Source organism: Ranitomeya variabilis, chromosome 1 (assembly GCF_051348905.1).
Source record: "Ranitomeya variabilis isolate aRanVar5 chromosome 1, aRanVar5.hap1, whole genome shotgun sequence".
NCBI lineage: Eukaryota > Metazoa > Chordata > Amphibia > Anura > Dendrobatidae > Ranitomeya > Ranitomeya variabilis.
Genome location: NC_135232.1, coordinates 1099574111 through 1099597699, shown reverse-complemented (window position 1 = coordinate 1099597699; position 23589 = coordinate 1099574111). Strand labels below are relative to the sequence as shown.

The 23589-nt window shown below is 43.7% G+C and overlaps 1 protein-coding gene across 7 annotated transcripts in view; it reads right to left on the bottom strand.

Annotated features, from left to right (window-relative positions):
* Window positions 1–14385: 14385 nt before the first annotated feature.
* Window positions 14386–23589, bottom strand: part of ACOX3 (acyl-CoA oxidase 3, pristanoyl) — a 94499-nt gene continuing 85295 nt past the window's right edge. For all 7 annotated transcript variants that reach the window (XM_077280068.1, XM_077280072.1, XM_077280071.1 and 4 more), the window contains 2 exons: window positions 20093–20179; window positions 14386–17768 (listed from right to left, as the gene is read on the bottom strand). In XM_077280068.1, the coding sequence (XP_077136183.1) occupies window positions 17649–17768; window positions 20093–20179 (207 nt within the window). In that variant the 3' untranslated portion in view covers window positions 14386–17648. The remainder of the gene's footprint in view (window positions 17769–20092; window positions 20180–23589) is intronic.

Genomic DNA, 23589 nt, shown 5'->3' with positions numbered 1-23589 from the left:
GAGGATTGTAAGAAAAAACAGGGTTGTATTGTGTTAAATTAACCTTTCTGCCTAAAACAGCACCACAATTGTCCACAGGATGTGTGACTGAGGACCGAGCTGTAATACCACAGGCAAATTGCGAAAAGATGTGGCGCTGTTTTTGAAAGAAAGCAGCCATGTTATTCCATTTCTGAACGACCCCTTTAGACCCCACCCTCCCTAGGTGCCATATTTACATAGTTACATAGTTATTAAGGTTGAAGGAAGACTTTAAGTCCATCTAGTTCAACCCATAGCCTAGCCTAACATGCCCTAACATGTTGATCCAGGGGAAGGCAAAAAAAACCCATGTGGCAAACAGTAAGCTCCACCATGGGGAAAAAAATTCCTTCCCGACCCCACATACGGCAATCAGACTAGTTCCCTGGATCAACGCCTTATCAAGGAATCTAATATATATACCCTGTAACATTATACTTTTCCAGAAACGTATCCAGTCCCCTCTTAAATTTAAGTAATGAATCACTCATTACAACATCATACGGCAGAGAGTTCCATAGTCTCACTGCTCTTACAGTAAAGAATCCGCGTCTGTTATTAGGCTTAAACCTTCTTTCCTCCAGACGTAGAGGATGCCCCCTTGTCCCTGTCTCAGGTCTATGATTAAAAAGATCATCAGAAAGGTCTTTGTACTGTCCCCTCATATATTTATACATTAACATAAGATCACCCCTTAGCCTTCGTTTTTCCAAACTAAACAGCCCCAAGTGTTATAACCTATCTTGGTATTGCAGACCCCCCAGTCCTCTAATAACCTTGGTCGCTCTTCTCTGCACCCGCTCTAGTTCAGCTATGTCTTTCTTATACACCGGAGACCAGAACTGTGCACAGTATTCTAAGTGTGGTCGCACTAGTGACTTGTATAGAGGTAAAATTATGTTCTCCTCATGAGCATCTATGCCTCTTTTAATGCATCCCATTATTTTATTTGCCTTTGTAGCAGCTGCCTGACACTGGCCACTGAATATGAGTCTGTCATCCACCCATACACCCAGGTCTTTTTCATTGATGGTTTTGCCCAGAATTTTAGAATTAAGCACATAGTTATACATCTTATTACTTCTACCCAAGTGCATGACCTTACATTTATCCCCATTAAAGCTCATTTGCCATTTATCAGCCCAAGCTTCTAGTTTACACAAATCATCCTGTAATATAAAATTGTCCTCCCCTGTATTGATTACCCTGCAGAGTTTAGTGTCATCTGCAAATATTGAAATTCTACTCTGAATGCCCCCTACAAGGTCATTAATAAATATGTTAAAAAGAAGAGGGCCCAATACTGACCCCTGTGGTACCCCACTACTAACCGTGACCCAGTCCGAGTGTGCTCCATTAATAACCACCCTTTGTTTCCTATCCCTGAGCCAGCTCTCAACCCACTTGCACATATTTTCCCCTATCCCCATTATTCTCATTTTATGTATCAACCTTTTGTGTGGCACCATATCAAAAGCTTTTGAAAAGTCCATATACACTACATCTACTGGGTTCCCTTGGTCCAGTCCGGAACTTACCTCTTCATAGAAGCTGATCAAATTAGTCTGACATGAGCGGTCCCTAGTAAACCCGTGCTGATACTGGGTCATGAGGTTATTCCTCTTCAGATACTCCAGTATAGCATCCCTTAGAATGCCCTCCAGGATTTTACCCACAGTAGAGGTTAAGCTTACTGGCCTATAATTACCGAGTTCAGTTTTTGTCCCCTTTTTGAATATTGGCACCACATTTGCTATACGCCAGTCCTGTGGTACAGACCCTGTTATTATGGACTCTTTAAAGATTAAAAATAATGGTCTATCAATGACTGTACTTAATTCCTGCAGTACTCGGGGGTGTATCCCATCCGGGCCCGGAGATTTGTCAATTTTAGTGATTTGGATGATGATCTCAATTGAATGGTCAACCGCACAGGATATCATTTTGAGGTTCTATAACGATTTGGGGGTTGGCAATTTTCTAGTGCTAGTGGTCTTAGCAGTCAAATGCAAATTGTGTAGAATTTTATTAGAATTGTGTAGACTTCAGTGCGGCAATAGTGCCGCTAATGGTTTTGCCAAATTTGATTTCTTGGAAAATGGCAGAATGTGTTTGTCATAGACTTAAATGAAATGACACCCATTGGGGCCGATTCATCATGGCTGCTGTAGCTCATGTATGCACCACGTCAGTCTTGATGGAGTAGAAGAGGCATGGAATTAAGATGCACACACCACTTCATAAATTTGCTGGCTCTTGTGAGTGACGTGGCTCTCTGTGTGTCGCCGTACAGATGCTACTCTAGTCAGAGACTGGAGTGGCATTCCTGGGGTAAAAAAAACCACCGTCACTTTTCATGAATTGGACCATCATGTCTCTTCCCACCTCCATCCATTTTAGCGGAACTAATCCAAAGTGGCGTAAAAACACCAAAAGTCTAAAAAAATGTGACTTTTCAAAGATTTCACGCCATTTTTGTGGCGTTAAAGCCTTGATGAATCAGCCCCATTGTCTTCACGGATAAACTCAATTTTGATATGAGAGCCAATTGCCAACTGGTATTTATAAGGCAAAACTCGAAATATATAGTTGCTTCCAATAGGCTATGTAGAAAAATTAATAATATACAAAAAATTAGATTTTGGCAACGAATTGTGAATATTTTGCAGTGCTTGATATACAATGTTTACCCATTTTTCAGAGGAACCTGTCATAATGAGATCTGATGGTAGCAGGTTATAGAGCTCGAGGAGCTGAGCAGATTGATATATGGGTTTACAGGAAAAAATTCAAAATGAGCAGATGCCTAAATGAATGAATTACACTTATAAGTAGCTCCCCCTAGTGGTGGCGACAGGCACTCAGAAGTGTATCATTCATAGATATAGCAGTGAGACCTTGTTATATTTTATGAGTTATGTGTTTACATAAAGGAACTCTGTCAACAGGTTTTTGCTATGTAATCTGAAAGCAGCATGATGTAGGGGCAGAGACCCTGATTTCCATGCTGTGTCACTTATTCTGCTTGTCGCAGCTTTAATAAAATTAGTTTATCAGCAGGAGATTATCACTAAAGGACTGGTTGTCTCATGCCATGTAGTCCTCTTACTCTGTGTAACCCAGCACTGATTGGCCAGCTTTCTGCCTATGCAAAGTGTATCCAAAAAACTGCCAGTGATGTGGGCAGGGTTATACTGAGCCCAGCATTCAGATAATTGGTAGATCTGAAGCAGAGAAAACTGTGACTTAATAAAAATAACATCAAGCAGACTAATAAGTGACACATAGCTGGAATCAAGGTCTCAACCTCTACATCATGCTGCTTTTTCATTACATAGCCACACCTGGTGACACATTCCCTTTTAGGTCCCATTATGAGATAATCCAAAAGAAGAGACATTATTATCTTTCTGACTGTAGGCATTGGAAAATTACCTCAGAATCTGTTAATTCTGGGACATGTTTGGTAATTCTTATAGAATTAATGCCTTATTGACGCACAGAAAAATGACTTTTTATGAAAAAGACCAATAGATTACTCACCTGTGATTTCTGACAGAAGGCTTTTTTATAATATATCATGCCCGTCATATATTGTTTTTTTTTTTGCTTGTACATCCCTGCTGTAAAAATAAAGCTGATGTGCAAAAATAAACGTTTTGTGTGATTTTTCTAAAAATAAAAAAGCGCATTCATTGGCAGAATACTTAAAAGCGTTGTCCAGGCTTGGGGGTGAAGTCTGCAGTCATTCTATGTGAGTAGAAAAGAGAAAATAGGTGTTCCAGCTCCTTTAAAATTTGAAATCCTTATTCTTCCATTAAAATCATAAAATTTGGCAAAAATTCTCTAATCATGTGGATGCACACAAGGCAGAGAAGGTCTAGCGACGCGTTTCGATCTATGAATAGATCTTTATCTCCAGCTAAACTAAATCTATCAGCATGTAGGTTATATAGTTTGTCAGGACCAATCAAATACTTTACCAATGTCAGATGACTCCATTATAAGGTCCTGAAAGATCTATAATACAGAAACTATTGCATTGTACCGGCATGCTGAGAATAAATAGCAAAATTCACCATTGGTAATGGAACATGACATGAGGTGACCGGAGTTCATCGACTATGAACTCCGGTAACTTTATCAGATCGCATCGAGCGAAATGTGAAAACGCATTCTGTGAGATAGGAGGAGAGGGAAGACCTCTGTTTACTTAGTCTTATTAGAGGGGAGGAGGGGGATGCAGCTGAACTTCCTCTTTCACCCGTGACAGTGAAACTGCATGCAATGAGAAAAGAGGAGGGAAGTGGTCTTATTAGGAAGGAGGAGGATGCAGCTGCAGTTACTCTTTCCTCTTCGTGCTAATACATGCTGTGAAGTAGGAGACAATTGGGTAGACATCTACTTTGCCTTAATACAGAGGAGGGAGATGCAGCTGAAGTTTCTCTTTTCCCAATGCCTGTGAAACAGCATGCTGTCAAAGAGGAGAGAAGTTAGGAGACATCTAGCCAGCCTTATTATGGAGGAGAGAGTGCAGCTGAAGTATCTCTTTCTCTCTTCTCTGTGAAACAGCATGCTGTGGGAGAGGAGGAGGGAAGTGGGGAGACATCTACTTATTAGGGAGGAGGGAGATGCAGCTGAAGTTTCTATCTTTTTCTGTTTAAATGTAAAACTGCATAGAGAGGAGGAGAGAAGCGTTGAGACATCTATATCGCCTAGACCACACATGTCCTATATTGCACGAGGAAAAAGTTCACTTACTCGGAGAGAGTAGTTGTAATATTAGGCCCCACTCACACGAGCAGATAACATGGCCGAGTGCTATCCAGTGTTTTATCAGATAGCACTTGGGGCAGCTGAGATCTGCAATTATTTTCTCATTCCGGCATGAGAGAACAATGGCAGCATGCTGCGATTGGCAGTGAGATTCGACTCACTCGCACCCATACAAGTCTATGGGTGCGAGTGAAACATCGGAATGTCTTCCCAGAGCAGTCCGATATTCGCTGAGACAGGCGATGGAGAAATTACTTTCTCCGTCTCCTTTGCACCTGTGCCGCGATTCTCTCATGCGAGAGGCTCGGAGCACAGAGCACTGACACTCAGGTCCCGCTCGCAGCCGTGCAGGAGCCGAGGGTCACTACCATATCGCATCTGATGCCATATGCTGGTGTTACCCCGGCTTTAAAGTGACTTCTGGAGTATTGTGGGAACCAAACCAAATTAGTAAAATTTTTTTAAAAAAAGGACCGTGTATTTTAGCTATTGATTATTTATGTCAAACCTGATGGTTATTTTCACAGAAACTGTCAGCAAGTGTGAAAACAGCCCAAAATATGAAGGACGCGCACAACATTTCATGCCATCTATTTATAGATAAATGCGATTTAACAAGACTGACTTGTGTTTCCGTGAAAATTGAGGGGTTATGCCACCTCCGTTCACAGTATGTATGTGGGAGACCAACAGCTATTTAGCGGGTTATTCCCCAAACCGCAAGTCATACCCTTATCCATAGGATCGGGGATAACTTACTAATCACTGGGGGGTTCGGCTAGTTTCATCAGCCCCAAAGATAATGAATGGAGCAGAGGTCCAGCAGATGCAAAAACACCACATTCAATATGAGGCTCTGCAAAACGCATTTCGGACCCCCCAGCGACTGGGTAAGTTATCCCCTATCAATTGGATAAGTGATAACCTACGGTTTGGGGAATAAACCTTTAGGTACCATGTAAGAGATGTAATCCAGCTTCTGACTATGTTTGGACTAAGGTCACGTTCACACGTTCAGTATTTGGTGAGTTTTTTACCTCAGAATTCGTAAGCCAAATCTAGGAGTGGGTGATAAATACAGAAGTGGTGCATATGTTCCTATTATACTTTTCCTCTGATTGTTCCACTCCTGGTTTTGGCTACAAATACGGAGGTAAAATACTGAGGTAAAATACTGACCAAATGTGTGAACGAGGCCTAATACTGTGACTTCCTACTTGGATAAGGCAGGTAGAGCCGCTCTGTTCTGTGTCTCGATCCTGTTACATGGCGCCCATTGTGTTTGGAATCTGTCCGAACAAGCTACCTATCAAGAACTGCAAGCCACATTTAGCAAGAAAGGATACAGATGTGCAGCACTAAATGAAGGCACCGAGAGGTAATTTCACAACCAGTTTGGCACAAATGGTTAAAGCCTGGAGATAATTACCGGCAGGCCAAGTGTTTGTCTGCAGCTGCTCTGTGACCCAGCTGTGCAAACATCTGCACTTCAGACATGAATTAGGAGGTCAAAGACATCTCAACAGCCCAAACTACAGGCAAAAGAACAGATTTTATCATGCAAAATAAACAAAGCTTTATTAGTCATTAAAAGGGAATGTGTCACCAGAAAGTGGCCCGGTATTTAAGCCAGGTTTGTTTTCTTTTTAATTTTTCTATATCATGATCTGTATTAAAAAAATAAATAAATACATAAATAATCTTGTCATTTTTCACACTGATCACTGAGGCTTTTTTAGACTTCTACTTCCTGTAGGAAGAGTTTTCAGCTGTCTCATTATCAGCAGAGGCAGGATTACGGCAACAGGTGACACCTCTATACACAGCTGATCCACCAATCCCAATAGGCGATGTCACAGCTTCCCTTGATCCCCCTCCCTTCACTTGATCAATGGACACGCTCATTAGATGCTTCATAGGGTGCGAGTCTGATCATTGATTGTAATGTACATGTGGATTTTCTGAATCTAAAGGAAGTTAAAAAGTCACATTGTGATAAAAAAAAAAACACTGCCAAAAATGTTTAAAATATATATTTAATTAAAAAAAATTGTGATTTAAAGGGAACCTGACAACTGATACAGGAAGCCCAATGTTTCAGACATTGGTTGTATGTTTTCAGCCATGTATGTTTGACTTTGCAACGCCGCGTCGTTTAAGAGAAAAACATACTTTAACCCCTTCCCAACATACGCCATATATATACACAACACTGCGGGAGCTGTGTTCCCGCAAATTGCCGTATATACACAGCGCCATGAAGGCACGGGCTCATGATGAACGCCGCTGCTGTTAAATGCGACTCTCAGCTGACACCATGCAGCATCACTCACAATCGGTGCTAGCAGCGATTGCCGGTGTTTAACTTCTATGATGCCTCTGTCAATAGTGACAGCAAAATGACCTCCAGCAGGCCACAAATGTGCATGCGTCTGCACAAACGGTTAGAAACCGACTCCATGAGGATGGTCTGAGTGCCCGACGTCCACAGATGGGGGTTGTGCTCACAGCCCAACACCGTGCAGGACGCTTGGCATTTGCCACAGAACATCAGGATTGGCATATTCGCCACTGGTGTCCTGTGCTCTTCACAGATGAAAGCAGGTTCACACTGAGCACAAGTGACAGACGTGACAGAGTCTGGAGATGCCGTGGAGAGCGATCTGCTGCCTGCAACATCCTTCAGCATGACCAGTTTGGCAGTGGGTCAGTAATGGTGTGGGGTGGCATTTCTTTGGAGGGCCGCACAGCCCTCCATGTGCTCTCCAGAGGAAGCCTGACTGCCATTAGGTACCGAGATGAGATCCTCAGACCCCTTGTGAGACCATATGCTGGTGCAGTTGGCCCTGGGTTCCTCCTAATGCTGCACAATGCCAGACCTCATGTGGCTGGAGTGTGTCAGCAGTTCCTGCAAGATGAAGGCATTGAAGCTATGGACTGGCCCGCCCGTTCCCCAGACCTGAATCCGATTGAACAAATCTGGGACATCATGTCTCGCTCCATCCACCAACGTCACGTTGCACCATAGACTGTCCAGGAGTTGGTGGATGCTTTAGTCCAGGTTTGGGAGGAGATCCCTCAGGAGACCATCCGCCGCCTCATCAGGAGCATGCCCATGCGTTGTACAGTTGGGAGGTCATACAGGCACGTGGAGGCCACACACAATACTGAGCATCTTTTCCTTGCCATGAGGCATTTCCACTGAACTTGGATCAGCCTGTGATTTGATTTTCCACTTTGACTTTGAGTATCATTCCAAATCCAGACCTTCATGGGATATTCGTTTTGATTTACATTGATAATTGTTATGTTTTATTGTTATGAACACATTCCACTATGCAATGAATAAAAATTTGCAACTGGAATATTTCATTCAGAGATATCTAGGATGTGGTATTTTAGTGTTCCCTTTATTTTTTGGAGCAGTGTATAATTGGACTTTCAGATAAATGGTTGTCTATGTAATACAAGGATGGCTTGGGTCCACCAGGAAGGGAACTGCTCCTGTGAAGTGGGAGAACCCATCTAAGATGTACATATGATAGAATGATTTCTACTGGGGCTTCACCAGCCAAACCATAGTGACACCTGTACTTTACCAACACCCAACTTCAGAAGTGGTCATGTAGATATGGAATGAATGTTGTTCTACAATGAACTTCTCATCGATAATGGTGGTAACCACAGTCATAGCCAACATTCCCCCACTGTGAGCTACAGTCTTCCTATATCAGACACAATGCCCATAATGTCAGCAACTGTGCCACCAGCTAGTACTAGGCTGTGTGCATGATATATAACGCTTGTACCAGAACAAAAACACCACGTGCAGAACCAGTAAGACCATCATGCTGAATGTTGGGACATTTCAGAGTCCTGAAAACCTTTGGGAAACCTCACAGTTTTAGAAGAGCTGTTCCAAATTATAGGATTAGAGAATTGTAAAGTCCTTTGCTGCGATAAAAATAGTCATACCATTATTTGCATAAATTGCTATTTTGCCAATTTCCACGATTCGCCAACCCCCATCCGAAACTACTAACCTTCCATATAAGCACATTTTAGATCTATAACATTTGGATAAAAAAATCATTGTCAATTTCTTGCCAGTTTGGCTTTCGAGGTAATGAGGAAAAAGGGTTTTACGATAGCGATGTGAAACTTTAATATATTCAGAGAATTTATTTTACTGAGAACCACATATCTGATGTTGACATTTTTATAAACAATTCCAAGAACAATTCCAATTGTTTAGTGGAAAGAGAAGAGTGAGTTTATAATTCGGAAAGGGCCGTCTAAGGCGTTTCTGCTGACCCGTCACCATCATGATTACGGAGAGACTAACAATTGCAAGACACAAAAAAAAACAATTATTTTTGTCAATCCTGATCCACCGTGCTGTTGGAAAAATCCTCATTAGGCACCCATAGTTATAAGGAAGATACTAAGACTTAGTTTCGGTTAATCACTGAACTAATATTAAGTTGTATAACCTTTAGTTCCGATAACTGCTTTACATCTGTATGGCATGGAGTCAACTATCATCTGACACCTACAAACAGATATTCCAGCCCAAGCTGTCTGGACTCCATTCCACAGTTCTTTTGCATTCTTAGGTTTTGCATCAAAACCAGCATTTTTTATATCACGCCACAAATTCTCAATCGAATTAAGGTAAAAGGATTGGTCTGTCAACTTCATAACATCATTTTTGTTGGTCTGGAACCAGGGTGTTGCTCGCTTGCTGGTGTGTTTAGCGTCATTGTTCTGCTGAAACACACATTTAAAGGGCATTTCTTCTTCAGCATAGGGCAACATTACATCTTCCAATATTCTGATATATTCTATCTGGTCCATGGTGCTTGGTATGCGATAAATGGGCCCAACTCCATAGTCCCGCTCCATATATCTGAAGGGATGTCACAGTGTAGAGGGATCATCATTATTCTGATTTGTTAATGGAAACATGAGACGCAATGGAATGAAATTGAAAGGGAAAAAATACAGATTAGATAGTAGAAAAAACTTTTTACCAGTGCGGGTGATCATTGAGTGGAACAAGCTGCCAAGAGAGGTGGTGAGTTGTCCTTCAATGGAAGTCTTCAGAGGCTGGACAGACATCTGTCTGAGATGGTTTAGTGAATCCTGCATTGATCAGGGGGTTGGTCACGGTGACCTTGGAGATCCCTTCCAACTCAAACATTCTAGGATTTTATCCCCAAACCATTATACTTGCACCTTCATGTTTTAGTGACAATCCCTCAAATATAAGACATTTTGATACCGGGTCACTGAGACTTCACTGAAAATGAAAATGTAATTAGGAGTTAATAGAAGCGAACAGAATTCAGAGCCATCACGACATTCCTCTATGACTCATGGCACGGGACGAGTCTGCGGAGTTAAATCTCAGCCTGACTCGCACCGTTCATCAGGGCATTGATAGTAACATGGATGATGTGACACCTGGCACAACCCCACTGGGCTCAGCAGTAGACAGAGATTAGTCAGCCCCGCCTGATTCAACATCTGGAACCTGTCCAGACATCAACCAAAACGTGAAATAATGGGACTGTAAAGAATCAGAAACATGACTACTTTCTTCTTAAAACAGCACCACTCCTGTCCATAGGTTGGATGTGGTACTGCAGCTTCACTCTATTCACTTCTCTGGTGCATCGGAGGAGACACGGTGCTGGAATCTCTCAGTTTTTTTATACAGTTATGGCCAAAAGTGTTGGCACCCTTCAAATTGTTCCAGAAAATGAAGTATTTCTCCCAGAAAATAAATTACAATTACACACATTTTGTTATACAAATGGTTATTACCTTTGTTTTATTTGTGTTCTTCCAATACACACAGAGAAAAAAAAAGAAAATTGGACATAATTTCACACAAAACCCCAAAAATGGGCCAGAAAAAAATTGTTGGCACCTTTCAAATTAATGGGAACCTGTCACCATATTTTTCCAATATGAGATAAGGCCAGTACCTGTAAGGCTATGTTCACATTTGCGTTGTTGTGTGCAGCGTCGGCGACGCAGTGCACAACGCATGCCCAACGCATGCATAACGCAGCGTTTTGTGACGCATGCGTTCATTTTTTTGACGCCAAAAAACTGCATCATGCAGCGTTGTCTGCGCCCTGACAGTTGCGCCAAAAATGACGCATGCGTCACAAAACGCTAGACAATGCATGTCCATGTGCCCCCAATGTTAAATATAGGGGCGCATGACGCATGCGTCGCCACGGCTGCGCCCGACGCAACGCAAATGTGAACGTAGCCTAAGCCCTCATAATACAGCATTACACTCCTGCGCAGGCGTTCTTCTCTCTGCCCTGTCAAGGGAAAAGTACTGCAGTGCGCATGCGCAGGAAACAGCCAAAGAGCGCGGGTACATGCGCACTGCAGTACATTACTCTGCCCTGGACACGGCAGAGAGAAGTACGCCTGTGCAGGAGAGCAATGCTCGTCACTGTGTGGATGATGTAGGACGCATCAGCCACACAAAGCAGAGGAGGATGGCATAGCAAGAAGAGAGGCGCCGGATCAAGCCCAGAGACACCCATCAGACAGCTCTGTATAATAATATAATGTATAAGAAAAAGTTTTTTTCTGGTCTTTCAGGACGGATTGGGGGCATATATACAGCATGTTAGAATGCTGTATATGAGCGGTTACAGGTACTGGCCTTACCTCACTCTTTGGAATAAATAACTGCAATCAATCACTTCCTATAACCATCGACAAGCTTCTTGCACCTCTCAACTGGAGTTTTTGACCACTCTTCTTTTGCAAACTGCTCCAGGTCTCTCATATTTGACAGCACCTTCTCCCAATTTGAAGATCACTCCACAGGTGATCATTTGGATTTAGATCTGGACTTATTACTGGTGGTCAGTTCAGAACTCTCCAACGCTTAGTTTCCATACATTTCTGGGTGCTTCTTGAAGTATGTTTGAGATCATTGTCCTGTTGGAAGACCCATGACCTAGGATGCAAACACAGCTTTCTTACACTGGGCTACATTGCGACCCAAAATCCATTGGTAATCTTCAGATTTGATCATGCCTTGTACACAGTCAAGGCACCCTGTGCCAAAGGCAGGAAAACAACCCCAAAACATCTTTGAACCTTCACCATATTTGACTGTAGGTCCTGTGTTCTTTACTTTGTAGGCCTCAATCCATTTTCGATAAACAGTAGAATGATGTGCTTTACCAAAAAGCTCTATCTCGGTCTCATCTATCCACAAGACACTTTCCCATAAGGATTTTGTCTTAGTTACTTACATTTTGGCAAACTGCAGTCTAGCTTTTTTATTACTCTGTGTCAGCAGTGGGGTCCTCCTGCCATAGTGTTTAATTTAATTCAAATGTTGACAGATAATCCCCTGAGCCTGCAGGACAGCTTGAATTTCTATGGAACTTGATTAGGGCTGCTTATCCACCATGCTGACTATCCTGCGTTGCAACCTTTCATCAATTTTTCTCTGCCGTCCATGTAAAGGTAGATTAGCTAATTAGGGAATTAGCTAATTAGCTACAGTGCCATGGATTGATTCTGTTGTGCACCGTGGACAAAGGAACAACAAGATCTCTGGAGATGGACTTGTAACCTTGAGATTGTTATTTTTAAAAAATGTTGGTTCTCAAGTCCTCAGACAGTTCTCTTCTCCGCTTTCTGTTCTCCATGCTTAGTGTGTCACACACAGACACAATGCAAAGAATGTGTCTTCTCCACTTTATCTGGTTTCAGGTGTGGTTTTCCTATTACCCACACGTTACTTGCCACAGGTGAGTTTGAATGAGCCTCACATGCTTGAAACAAAATTGTTTATCCACAATTTTGGAAAGGCACCAACAATTTTCTCTGGCCCATTTTGGGGTTTTGTGTGAAATGATGTGCAATTTGCCTTTTTTATTTGTTTTTTTTTTTTGTGTTGTTCCACTACACATAGAAGAAATATAAACACAAAAGAATACACACACCTTACAGACATTGACAAATTTTCAGAAAAGGAGACGGTGCTGGGGTAGAATTGAGCCCACATTGCCCGCATTGCTGTATGCCCACGGGTGGAGGGGGGCACAGTGCAGAGGAAAACAAGGTGGTACAGCACTACAGCTGTTCATTTCATTTTCAAAACAGGTGGGGTCCCTCCCCAATTTACTATGCACATTTAGGCGTATGACTGAGAAGACGTGCTCACTTTTCCATATACAACCTCTTTCCCAGCAGTGTTTGACGTAACTCATTTTTATTAACTCTTGCTGGGTGTTTCGGGTTTATAATGTTCTAGCGAAGAATAAGGTGGTTGTCTCTCCATTGCTCTCAAAACACAGGTTTGCAGGAGATACCGGGGGTTGGACACAACAGATCTGATCTTGATTTCCTAAAGATAAACCTTCACACTCATCCAAAGCAATTCGCCTGACAGTACGTCGGGGTGACTGTCAAAATCCCAGAAAAATTATATTCCAACGTGCAGCCAGACAGATCCACAATGGAGCCATTAGTCACTGTGGACACTAGCTGACCTCCATCTTGGTTATATTAGTCTTTTTCGGAAATGTACAAAAAACGTGCTAGACACATGGTAAAATATAGGTGCCAGATACACGGAAAAAACATGGCAGATACTCTGGAATTTTTCTAAGGCTCTGTTCACATCACAGCTATGCCTCGGGATATATCTGGAGTATTGCCAACATATATCACAGTCACTAGCGACAGTAAGTCAATAATGTATAATAAAGTAAAAAAAAAAAAATCATAGACCACATGGAATCATGTTTTATGGAAAGTGCAGTCTGCTGCCCTTCCCTGTACAACGGAGGCCATCGCTTTTGGCCTCCATCTCGGTCAATGAGATTCTATGACCACGTTCAGCTCATGGGCCGAGAGTTTCCAACTTACCACAATGTATGAATGTGTTCCAGAAACGTGACGTGAACATATTCCTTAGCATGTTTCCAAGTGGTGTAACAGAGGGAAGATCTTCATGCTTTATCATATTATGGTAAAAGAAGGCCAGTTTCGTCTGGAGAGTCCTCACTGTTCAATCAGTGTTCACCACGATGATGGGAGAACATTTGAGGACTTGTAGGAGCGTGGTGGTCCATCACATGTCCGGTTATCATTGCCTGGGGGTTCTTGGTTATTCTGTCCATTCTCTAGCCATTAGGCCTCATCTGGCCTCTTGTCCTTCAGTCTCTTAACCAATTCACACTTGTTGATTCCAATGAGGCTATGTCTAGTTACTAGTGGTTACCGATGAGATCCTTGTAATGGAACCAAAACTCTCTTGACAGAGCCAAGAGTGAAGACCACCGATTCCATATGTAAACCACCTTTGATGTAAAGTCTAAGGCCATTATTGACAACCTTTACATCTACGGAACACAGGTTGTCCATGAAAATCCTTTATGTCTTGTCAAAAATGCTGAAAACGCAACGTGTCCTACAACTGAGAATCACTGGCCTGTCCTAGCCGAAATGTCTATGTGATAGAGAAACCAAACTGGGACTAAGAAAACATATCTGAACAAGAGCGGGAAAAACAAGACAAAACATACAAATCAGTTTCATTATAAATGGTACAAATTTATTCAGGAATGAAATGTAATCATCGTCAATGTCTAGAAAACAATGGAGGAGCGTTCACGGTGGCGGGATTAGGACACTGGATTAGCAGCAGATTGCTGGACGGATGGCCAGGAATGTCGTAATAATAGGGGGGTATTACTCCAGGGAGGATCTACTGCTAAATTACAAGCACTGCACAGTGACACTACATATACAAAGGGGGGTGGCAAAACTACGAAATATCCTGTTACAGGTTGGAATTGATGCCGCCAATCACGAACCTTAGGGGCAGAAAAGATGTCGGATGCCTTCCTGCAAAGCCTGTGTTTGGCGTATTGTTTGAGTGTGTCTACCAGCCAAACGCCCCCATATGTATCATTTTGGCTACTGGACAAATGCCCCTGGATGTACCATTTTGGCTAATAGGAGAGCAGACTTCTGGTTACGCACCACCAGCTTTTCAGTTGACGTTTTATCAGCTATTTCAGTGATTTAGAGGGGTTTTCTATATAAATAAGCCATATTGGATGGGGGTCCGGTGATTAGGGTGTGCTGCACCATGGTGGACATGATGACTCTTCCATGCGTCGAATTAATTTGTCATAAAATACTACCGCTCCCCTGCAGATAACGCGGGTATGGAAGTCTAATCTACCATAGACACAGAGGTCAGTGCTTCCTGTATCAGGAAGGGCCCACAAGTTCTGACCAGGGTTTAGGCCCGGTGAGGAAGGGGCAGGTAATTCTTTCATTTTTATTGGCCGAGCAATGGAGACTTGTCCCGTATAAGTATCATGGTTTTTCCTGAAAGATGCAGACTTTTTCCTGCACCACTGACCTAAGAAAGAGTCTTCTAGACTCAGGCAGTAGGTCCGAGGTCAAAATACTCACTGCCTGGTAATTCTGCACACAGTTCTTAGATAATGATGAAAACATTATATTATATATATTTAAAATACATATAATATTTTCTGATGACATTTCCTTTAAAGGCTGAAAAGGTTAAAAAAAATAAATAAATCAGTTCAATGTCAGGTTATTCCCATTATCTGGTATAACATTCGGTGGAAAACATACGTCCTGTGCTGTATGTCGGTCATTAGACTATAATTGTGCTTATTCTGTTGAAGGCTTTTTGGAAATCCTCCATAATTACGAGGGACCAAGTTTTTCAGATTTAATGGGCTCTGACAGTCTGAATGTTTATTCAATGAGGAAAACCACTTTTTGGAAAGGTGTCGGGCCCGGGACCCTATGGACGTCATTTGTACATGGTGGATTCAATAGGAGATCTGTGCGTAGACGGGGTACACTGGGTAGGCGGCATACTCTGTGCGTCTCTGTACTACCAGTGCTGCCATTTGGTGTTCTCTGGGGTATATGACAGTGAGGGTGGTCAATGAGTGGAACAGGCTGCCACGAGAGGCGGTGAGTTCTCCTTCAATGGAAGTCTTCAAACAGAGGCTGGACAGACATCTGTCTGGGATGATTTAGTGAATCCTGCTTTGAGCAGGGGGTTGGACATGATGACCCTGGAGGTCCCTCCCAATTCTAACATTCTATGATATACTGGAGATGTTGCCCCCTAAAAGTAGTAGAGAATACCCCCAAAGATACTGTGCCTGCTAGGACATGGCGTAATTGTTTTCTGTCTTTTTATACACCTCTGTATAAAGTCAGAGCCCCGTGGAGGAGTGGTGAAACATTTCAGAAGCCTGACCTTTTCTGGGCATTCAGGTATATCATTTATCAGTAACTTTTAGTTTATGGTGATTGAGCCTAACAGGTTGATTGTGTATGAATATGTGTTACTCTTTCATACAATACCTGTAGAAAAACACCTTCTTGCTGTCATCAAGGTAAGACTGTCTAATATGGTAAGGAACTGTTCAAATTGTTACTATCTACTCTCACTATGCAATTAATGTTCCTCGGCATCCTGCCAGCACTGCAGGTTTTAGAACATCCTTTCCTCTCACTTCCCAGTATTCACTGCATTTGCCAATATCCAATATCTTACCAGCCCTTAACTAAATGCCCGCCTCTCTGTTACACCTGTATTCGCTTTAATAGACAGGAGAGCAGAAGCAGAAAGACAAAAAACGAGCCCTGACTTCCTATATTCTATCTTTGTGTCTCTGCTGCTAGAAAAGATGGCGGACAACAAGTGACACAGATGGAAGACCGACGAGTGGATGGCACTTTGTAGGGACTTTTAGGGGGTAAGACATTATAATATTTGAATTAAGGAATTTGCAGATTGCCTATTTAGCACATTATCTACTAAATTACATCAATTCGTCTGGATGTGCAGGGAACATTTAAAGGGGTTGTCTGGTCTTAAATTACAAGTCTGCAGCCACTCTATGTGAATCCTCATATTCTGCACACCGTGCGCTGTGAAGATTCTCTGGTGCCAAAAACGACAGAATGTGACCATAATTATGTGATATGCATACCCTCGGCCACATTCCGACTAGACGTGCACGGCCTTGCTCAACAGTCTAGTCGGATTGTGGCTGGAAGTATACATATCGAATACTTGCAGTCATGTGATCACCGTTCCCAGTACCGCAGTGCGTGATGTGAAGATTCACAAGTCTACAGTCACGTAGAGTGACTGCACACTTGTAGGTTAAAGCTGGATGGCCCCTTTAAGGCTGGATATTAGAGTATTAGAGGCCATGTGAGTCACAGCACCTGGTTGTGTTATAGTATTAGTCATCTGCTGCCTAAAAAAAAAATCTAAATTTTATCTATGTGTAGCTAAATGGATGATGGATGGAAAATCAAAATTTGGCAATACAATGGCACCAACATTGGGTTAAAGCGAACCGGTCAGCTAATGGCAGGAGATGATGTGACTATAATGACCGGTCCAAAAGGCCGGTCCCTGGTGGTTCTTCCTGTCCTGGTCCGCGGCACAATCTAGAGGAGTGTGGCGGGAAGAAGTACAGTAGCACCCGCCTCTTGGACTAGTCATCCTAGCCGCATGGCCCATGTTTTGTCTAAATGCCGCCAAACATAAATGGCGTCAGAAACAGGTGCTCTGGGTTATATGCGGCTCTTGGTTTGGGCACTAAGTTTGGCCAGAAACCTGCGCTTTACCCACCAACTCGGCAGGAAAATGTTTTGTAAATGACCATCCAGTGGGAATCTTGTCCCCTTCCATTGTCATATCAGTTCATTATTCCTTGTAGCATCAGGGATTCTCATCATATACGGATGTGGCAGGTGGAGACATGAATCTGCGAGCGACTTCAGAGATGGGATCTCGGCTTCTCTATCACGGGCTTGTTGGTGCAAAATTCGGGCCACCACGAGGCGCGCTCCAAGACCTTCTCTCCTTGTAGCACCGCAGACCACAGGTTCTTGTACAGCTGTAAGAACGTAACGCCCGTTAGAGGTGGTAACTGATGGTCAACCTGCCACATAATGGGAGCCTCATATCCCACCCTTTACTACATAACTGAGAGCACATTTTGTCAAGACATCCCTTTTAAAAGGTAGTTTCAAGGATTGGAAAAACATGGATGCTGCTTACTTCTAAAAACAGTGCCACACCGGTCCACAGGTTGCTTGTGGTATTACAGCTCAGTCACGTTCACGTCACTGAAGTGTAATACCAGACATGGACATGTGTGGCGCTGTTTCAAGAAGAAAGCAGTAATAGTTTTCCAATCATGAACTATGCTATTAATTGTTCACACCGCAGTAACATATCATCTTGTCTCCGGTCCCTCTGCTGGCTCCTAAGGCCTCTTTCACACTTCAGTCTTTTGGCGTCAGACTGAAAACCGCCTTTTTCCTCAAATAGCGGATCCGCCATTTTTTTTGGCGGATCCGCTATTTTCCCATAGACATACATTAGCGACGGATTGTGATGGATGGTCGTCCGTTCCATCCGCCATATGACTGATCCGTCGAGATTTGGCGGACGTCATCTAGACATAGACGGACATTATAAAGTTTTTTGTCTGCGCCGAAATGGCGGTTCGCGGCGGGTCCGTTGCGTCCGCCATTCCATAGAATGGGGGCCTATGGGCGACGGATCCGTCGCGACCGTCATTTGGCGGATCCGTCGCCCCAATCTGCTTTTTGAATTGCGCATGCTCCAAAAAGTAGATACTTTTCCCAGACAACCCCCAAGTAACGGATCCATCAAAAAAACGGATCCGTTAGAACCGTTTTCTCAACAATTGTGATGGATCCGTCACTATGTCGGAGCTGACTGACGCCTAACAACTGAAGTGTGAAAGAAGCCTAAGGAGGCACAATAACGCGCATTTCATCAACTTCTTACAAGGATCCCCGACAATAGGATGATGACAGGATGTCCTGCCGCTGAGCGATCAGCTATAATCTATGCAGTAGCACAGCATCGACTGTTCTATTTCTCTACAGCTCCCCCACAGGAGATATGAAGCATTACACAATTTCTATAGAAAACCAATTGGCTGTTGTCTTTGTAATACCTAAAGATGCTGGGTCCTCCAGAGCAAAATACGCTCTTGTGGACCCAGTGGTTCAAAAAGTCGCAATGTTGTGCCACTACATTGCAGGGAATGAGTGAATATGGCGCCTGCGGCACGACAACCTGAAGGGACCGGTGGGGGTCTGACTACTGAGACCCCCCCTCTATTGCCTAGAACAGGGCTCTGCAATACCCCATTGGAATGTAGAAATGGGCAGACATGGACGCCACCGCTCCCTGCTGGATAAAAAAAGGAACTCGGCGATCTCCGGCGATCCCATATAGACAATGAATGGAGCGGTGCTGCACGCGTGTGACCTCCGCTCCACTCTAAAGGGGCATTTCACAGCTCAGATCTCTGGATCACAGGGAATCCCAGAGGTCAGAAACCCCCTGATCTGTAAGTTACCTACTATTCTGTAGATTGGTGATAACTATTAATGATGGGGAATTCTAAAGGTCCCTCGTACACAACGATGGTTAGTCCGACATCTTTCTCCCCTGACTTCTCCAAACATAGGATAGCTTCTGGGTTATCTTGCCGAGAATAAAAGGATTGGCAGTACAAAACTGGACATGCCAGATCTTTATCTGCCCCAACATCATCTGTGAGGGGAGAGTCAACATTAGACTGTTGGCCAAGCGCGGCAATATCATTGGAGTCAGCCAAGTTAGGGAAGAGTCAGACGACCATAAATCTCGGACGGGGATTGCAACGCAATGCTCGGACTGGCCGGCGGCTCTCCCGACTTGAGCTTGACAGCTGCATAGAAATACATGCTGCCATGCTCGGGTTGGTGGAGCCGCCGGCCAGTCCGAGCATTACTTTGCAATCCCCGTCCGAGATTTATGGTCGTCTGACTCTTCCCTTACTCTGATGTGTATGGGGCCTTCTGTACAACATTTTTCGCATATGATCAGCCGTCCACCTGCTGCCGGGGGAATAAATATGTGGCTACACATCGTGGCTCTCTTCTATAGGAGTGACAGAAAAAACAAAGCCATTTCAGTAAGACGGGGGGAAGTCTCCTTGCTGGAGATCGGTGCCGGCCCCACAGATGTGGATAAATCAGAAATGTCTACGGCGCAAACATCCCTTTAAATGAGAAACACAGCTCTACTACATCTGGACCTGCACTACGGCATCCAAACGAGAACAATTCTAGAAAAATGGATGAACTATATTGACATTTTATAGCAAAGAACTTATTTCGTCTGCTGTGGATTTACCTCTCCGTCTGCTTTGGCGATGGGGGAGTTCAAGATGAAATCTGGAGGTGCAATGGCGTCCACGAGAGACACGGCGTCGTCCTTCAGCTGCGTTGTAAGAAGAAAAATGTTGGCAGCGGTCATCACTTTCCATAGTAACATGAGCAAAACAGAGACGTGAACGCTCGCTGCAGATTACACGGAGGAGTGTAATGCGAGTGGTCACGCTGTTTAGGGGAGCGCAGGATTCGGGTTTTATTGTCCTGGAGCCGCCATTGAAATTTTTTTTTCATTTATTGCAAAATCTCTGTGCGTCTCATTAACCTTTACACGGCAGCAGCGGAGTTCCATGTGATCTGCGGCACAGAACTGCCGCTGCCGTGTAATCCGCACCATGCAATAAACCGGCTTCTGGCAAAATATATTCAGTCTCGAGGGGCCGAGAAAAACATAAATGAGAAACGGAGAAAAACAGATGATGATGGAGAAAACCGGCTAACGAGCAGCGGGACAGGCTAACAAATGGAGCAGAGTTGGAGATGCGATTTAACTCCTTGTGTCCGACTCCTTATCGGTGGTCTCATATACATTGGCCCCCATTCATAAAAGTGGCGCTTTGTACGCCAGCCTTAAAGACGGGAGCGCTGCGTCAAATTCAATACAAGGCGTGCGCCACTTTATTAAATGTGGCGCATCTTTTATCTATTGTGCGAAGTGTGCGCCGAGCATGGATCGGTGTACGTACCCTCATGTCGTAAATTATATCACTTTTGTAGCATAAATGATGAACTTGCTGGGCACTGTCTGAGTTCTACCTACTTTTCAAAAAGTTTGGCTAGGACTGTCGTAAAAAAGACACCAAAAGTCAAAAACTTTCTGGGTAACTTCCAGCTGCGCAAAAAATTTTGCAACGTTTTAAACCAGAAAACTGGCAAAAACCTCTGGATGATTCCAGTCCATTGTTCCTTAATTCCTCCACATTTTCTAAACTGTGCTGGCTGTCAGTGAATAGAAATTGAGGTTGATATTCACTCCTGACTTTGCCTTACTCACATAGCTGAGCTCGTTACAATGTATCAGTCTCGGCAAAGACTTGGAGCTTTCAGTCAGGAAACGCTCTAGCACAAGGGTGGGCAATTCATTTTCCTAACAGGCGATATGAGAGACCGTGACTATGGCGGAGGCCGAAACAATAGGCTGAAATTAATTCTGCTGAACATTAATTTGACATTAATTATTCTTTTATATTAATTGCATCACTAAGTATTGAGCAGAATTAAGTATATCAACATCCCCTATATATAGTATGAGCCCCCATATCCCCTATATACAGTATGAGCCCTATATACAGTATGAGCCCAACAAAGCCCAACTGTATACAGTAAGAAACCCCACATTGCTCTTTATATACAGTATGCACCTCCTATATATACTATGAGACCCCACATAGCCTCACTATATACAGTATGAGTCCCACACAGCCCCTATTTACAGATTTACAGTATGAGCCCCCACAAAGCCCAACTATATACAGTATGAGACCCCACATTGCTCCTATATACAGTATGCACCCCTATATACATTATGAGCCCCCAGATAGACTCCGTATATACAGTATGAGCCCTCACATAGCCTCCTATATACAGTATGAGACCTCACTATATTCAGTAAGAGCCCTCATATAGCCTCCCATATACAGTTTGAAGCCCCCACATAGCCCCACTGTATACAGTACTAGCCCCTACATAGCCCCTTTGAGGGTATGTGCACACGCTGCGGATTACTCTGCGGATTTTTCCAGACTGATTTTGGTAAACCCACAGGTAAACCGCACTGCGGACTTCCTGCATAATTACTGCGGATTTACAGAGTTTTTTTTGCGGTTTTTGTGCGGATTCCACCTGCGGTTTTACACCTGTGGATTCCTATTATGGAGCAGGTGTAAACCGCTGTGGAATCCGCACAAAGATTTGACATGCTGCAGAATAAACAATGCTACGTTTCCGCATGGTTTTTTCCGCAGCATGTGCACTGCAGATTTTGTTTTCCATAGGTTTACATGGTACTGTAAACTCAGGGAAAACTGCTGCGAATTCGCAGCGGCCAATCTGCTGGGGATCAGCAGCAAAATCCGCAACGTGTGCACATACTCTTATACAATGTAAGTTTCCACATAGTACCCTCTATATACAGTAAGAGCCCCCAAATAGCCCTTTATATACAGTATGAGCTCCCACATAGCCTCCCTATATAAAGTATGAGTCCTCACATAGCCCCTTATATACAGAATGAACCCCCACATAGACTTCTATATACAGTGTGAGCCCCCACATAGACTCCTATATACAATATGGGCACCCATATTGCCCTTTATATACAATATGAGCCCTCACATAGCCCCTATATACAGTGTGAGCCCCCACATAGCCCTTTATATACAGTATGAGCTACCACATAGCCTCCCTATATAAAGTATGAGACCCCACATAGCCCCTTGTATACAGAATGAACCCCTACATCGACTTCTATATAGAGTGTGAGCCCCCACATAGACTCCTATATACAATATGGGCACCCACATAGCCTTTCATATACAATATGAGCCCCACATAGCCCCTATGTACAGTGTGAGCCCCCACATAGCCCTTTATATACAGTGTGAGCCCTCACATAGCCCCTATATAGCGTGTGAGGCCCCCACATAGCCCTTTACGTACAGTATGAGCCCTCACATAGCCCCTATATAGCGTGTGAGGCCCCCACATAGCCCTTTACGTACAGTATGAGCCCTCACATAGCCCCTATATAGCGTGTGAGGCCCCACATAGCCCTTTATATACAGTATGCGCCCTCACATAGCCCCCTATATACAGGCATTCCCCACACCCATTCCCCCAACGCTTTGCCCCTGCGTTTGCTGTATGCACCAACACTACGCACAGCAGACGAGACGTAGTGACGTCATCACGTCTGTTGTCTCAGTCATACACGCTGATTGGTAGAAGACAGAGTCTCTGTCCTCCACCTTTGTATTCGTGCATACGTTGGGCGTGGGATGGCGGGCGTAGGGTGTATTCAGCCCTTCGGCACTTTGCCCCGATTTGCTCTTGCGTGATTCACTATTACCATGTGAAGCTGTGCATGTGACACACGGGGAGCAGAACTTCAGGCTTATTTACTGACAGCAAGCAGAGGTCGTAAAAATGGTGGAGAAACTAGAATGTGCAACTGAGAGGTTATCAAAGCTGGACGTTTCTACCTGATGTAAGAAAAACTCAGCTTCTAGGGTGGTCCGGCTATATGATCATCTCTTGGGGGACTCGAATCATCCTTGTATTCAATGATGCCATCCTTCTGAAATGCGGCCAGGTAATACCACTGTTCCCTTCCAGTTTTGTAGGGCACTATCAGCTGCCAGCGGTGCCAAAAGTAGGACCCAAGATGATCAGCTGATCACCTCAAGGGCCACACTTCGAAGAGGCTTGTCACTGAGACATACCATGTATCCAAGCTGTCCC